At 35.8% G+C, this 3,380-nt stretch overlaps 1 gene segment (V, D, J or C); it reads right to left on the reverse strand.

Annotated features, from left to right (window-relative positions):
* Positions 1-306: 306 nt before the first annotated feature.
* Positions 307-861, reverse strand: LOC102211370 (Ig heavy chain V region 5A-like). The segment is given in 2 exon segments: positions 307-725; positions 819-861. Coding segments are annotated over 2 exon segments (459 nt in total).
* Between the last annotated feature and the right edge of the window lie 2,519 nt (positions 862-3,380).

Raw genomic sequence — 3,380 nt, forward strand, 5'->3', positions numbered from 1 at the left:
TAATCTAACCATAGACAAAGGGCATCTTTGTACATTTAAAAGAAGGTAAAGAAACATAGAATCATTTTTCCTGTAACACATATATATATATATATATATATATGTATATATACATTTAGTTTAGTGAAGATGTAGTATTTTTATCCCAATTCAAAGTGTTTTCTTTTTGAAAATGATGAAGCTTAAGACATTTACAGTACATATATGTGGCACAATTAACATTTAAAGGCTTTAAAACAAATAATTATAAAAAAGTGATCTTTTTTTGTATCATTTATTATTATTATCATACGATACTTGATCTGTTTAAAAGTGGCATTTAAAAACAACAATGGTCCAGAAGCTCCTCCTCTGCTGGTTTACAACTACTGACGCACTGCAGAGTTCTTGTTCAGGTCTATTGATGTTTTGTGTTACAGTGTGTGGCTCTCTGGCACAGTAATACACAGCTGTGTCTTCAGGCTGCACATTCTGTCCTGTTAAAGTAACTGTGTTGCTGGAAGAGTCTGTGGAAATACTGAACTTGGTTTTAAGTGAATCTTTGTAGTATGTTGTGTATCCAACACGCTCTTCTCCAATCCATTCCAGTCCTTTTCCTGCAGGCTGTCTGATCCAGTGAGTCCAATAGCTGCTCACAGAATAAGAGACCTGACAGGTGATGGTCAAACGTTGACCTGGCCGCACAGTCAAAGAGGCTGGCTGTGTCAGCTGTTCACACTTCACACCTGTTGAAAAAAGAAATGGTTTGTGAACATTTATCAAAAAAAACCAAACAAACAAAAAAGCCTGCTGACTGTGACAAATCTAGAGGCACTCACATCCAGCTGCTAAGAGCAGTAACAGAGCTAGAGAAAACATTGTTTTTGCTAAAAGCAATTTGAAGTGAAGTCTGTTCTACAAGTCAAGTTTTTATATCTGAATCACAGGAAGACAAAGAGTTTGCATAGAATCGTTTACATGAATCATCATTGGAAACTGATCTAACTGGAGCCAGTCATATTATGCAAAGTAATAAAAAATATGCTTCATAGACTATACAAACTGTAATTGTAACAGCAGTAAAACAAGTCACCAGTGGTAACACTGCATTTCATTTCAGCATTTAATTAACCAAAATGAACCAAAGTGCTGATTATACTGTTTGAAGAGAATTCACTAGAAATAATGAAAAACATATTCAATAAATTGTCATTGCATAACCATGATTACAACAAATGGAAACTAAGAGGCCCTCTGTCAGAATTACTCCTTACCCTTAAAGCATGGTTATAGTATATTTTGGCATGATAAAACCCACTTTCTACTTTTAATACATTCCGTAGAAAAAGTATTTATTTTAACAACATTAGCAGTAATTAATTAATCTCTTTTTATTTCAGCTACCAGTGTTTCAGAGTTGGAGAAAAATGCTTATGATGAAATTGAGCTGTCTGACACATTTATTCTGTTATTTATTTTTGGCTGAAGCCTCTATTTTGGCACCACTGCTGCTCGTGGAAGAAGTAGTTCTTTAATTCATTCAGTACAGAGATGATATTGTTGTCTCTTTACTGTCATCATTTTTTAGCTCTATAATCTATAATCAAATTTTCATTAACTTATATATTGAAAAGAATTGAGATAACTAATATTATTTGTGTCCTAACAGTGAGTTAAGTAGGAGTTTTGTAACCATATCAATCAATGTATCGAGTGTCGAGCGCAAAAATAAACAGGACGATCTTGTTGTGGATCGTTGATTTTACTGGTTCCACCACCTTGGTTTCAAAAAATGCCATTGAGGGCTGTATTTTAGCTCAAATCATGATCTTTTCCACAGAGATTTAATAGTTTTATGTGTCTTAACATGATCACTGAAAGCCAAAACCCAATCTCCTGCTGCCCTTCCACTCACATAAAAGAAAATGTTTAAAAACCAAGTCTTTATATTATAGTAGTTTGAAGGCTCCTCCTTTGTTGGATTACTGAAGCACTGAAGAGTGTTTTGTTCAGGTCTGCTGATGCTTTGTGTTATTGTGACTCTCTGGCACAGTAATACACAGCTGTGTCTTCAACCTGCACATTCTGTCCAGTTAAAGTAAGTGTGTTGCTGGAAGATTCTGTGGAAATGCTGAACTTGGTTTTGAGTGAATCTTTGTATTCTGATGTGCATCCATCGCATGCTCTTCCAGTCCACTCCAGCCCTTTTCCTGCAGGCTGTCTCACCATGTGAGTCCAATAGCTGCTCATAGAATAAGAGACCTGACAGGTGATTGTTTAGACGTTGACCTGGCCGCACAGTCAAAGAGGCTGGCTGTTTCAGCTGCTCACACTTCACACCTGTTGGAAAACAAAATATTTTGTGAACATTTAGCAAATTACAAGATAAAAAACATAAAATAAAATACAAAAATAAAACAGCTGATTCTGACAGATTTACACTCACATTCAGCTGCTAAGAGAATTAACAAAGCTAAAGAAAACATTATTTTTGATTAAAGTGGCATTCATGCACTCTACTGTGTGGTGTGCAGTCAAGTTTTTATAGATGAGTAACAGATGAAGTCAAAGAGTTTGCATAGAGTCAGTCACGTGAAGCATCACTGTAAACATGCTTGGAAAATGCACAAAGCATATTTTTTTGATTGATCGTTGAATTGTAATAGCAATAAAAACAAGTTACTGATTGTTACACTGCTTTTAATTTAAGTATAAGTGGAAAACAAACATAGATACGTTTTCATACCTTAGAAAGAAAAGATCGAAAAATAAAGACCCCCTGCACAGAACTGTGCAATAATTGATCCATTTTCTTATAATTATTATCATATTTCACCGATTTATTTGTTGCCTCCTAAAGTTCTTTTAATTTTTAAAAACTCTTAAGTACCGGATGGGTATCATTTAGGTTTTATCCAATACCAGTACCAAACCGGTACTTTTGAAATGGTGCCGGTGCTTAAAGAATGAAGAACACAAACTTTGTCCAAAAACCTCTCATGTTCAGCTGTTTTTTTGTAAAAAGATAACAATGTTAGCCTTTTCTGCAGCTATAGGGGATTTATGGTATCACGCTTGGCTGGAAGCAGTGCTTAAACAATGGGTGAAAAAAATACAAACTGTATCCAAAAACCTCTCATGTTTAGCTGTTTCCCACTTTTTCTGTGGTCATTTTAGCCTTTTTGGCCAGGGTGAAGGGAGTATCTGCCATCAAACAAGAAGACAGCCGCATGTAGCTATGACGGTGTTTGCTAGTTAACCTACTGAACATAAATTACACGAACAACATTAAGCTACTGACCCAGAGAAGAACGGCTGCTGCTGCATCATCATCCGTCATCATTTCTGCTACACTGGCAGGGCTAGGGGCCAGGACTCTATTCTTCGGGTTTTTGGGTGAT

This window comes from Pundamilia nyererei, unplaced genomic scaffold, assembly GCF_000239375.1.
Source record: "Pundamilia nyererei isolate P.nyererei 1_Seehausen unplaced genomic scaffold, PunNye1.0 scaffold00321, whole genome shotgun sequence".
Classification (NCBI taxonomy): Eukaryota; Metazoa; Chordata; class Actinopteri; order Cichliformes; family Cichlidae; genus Pundamilia; species Pundamilia nyererei.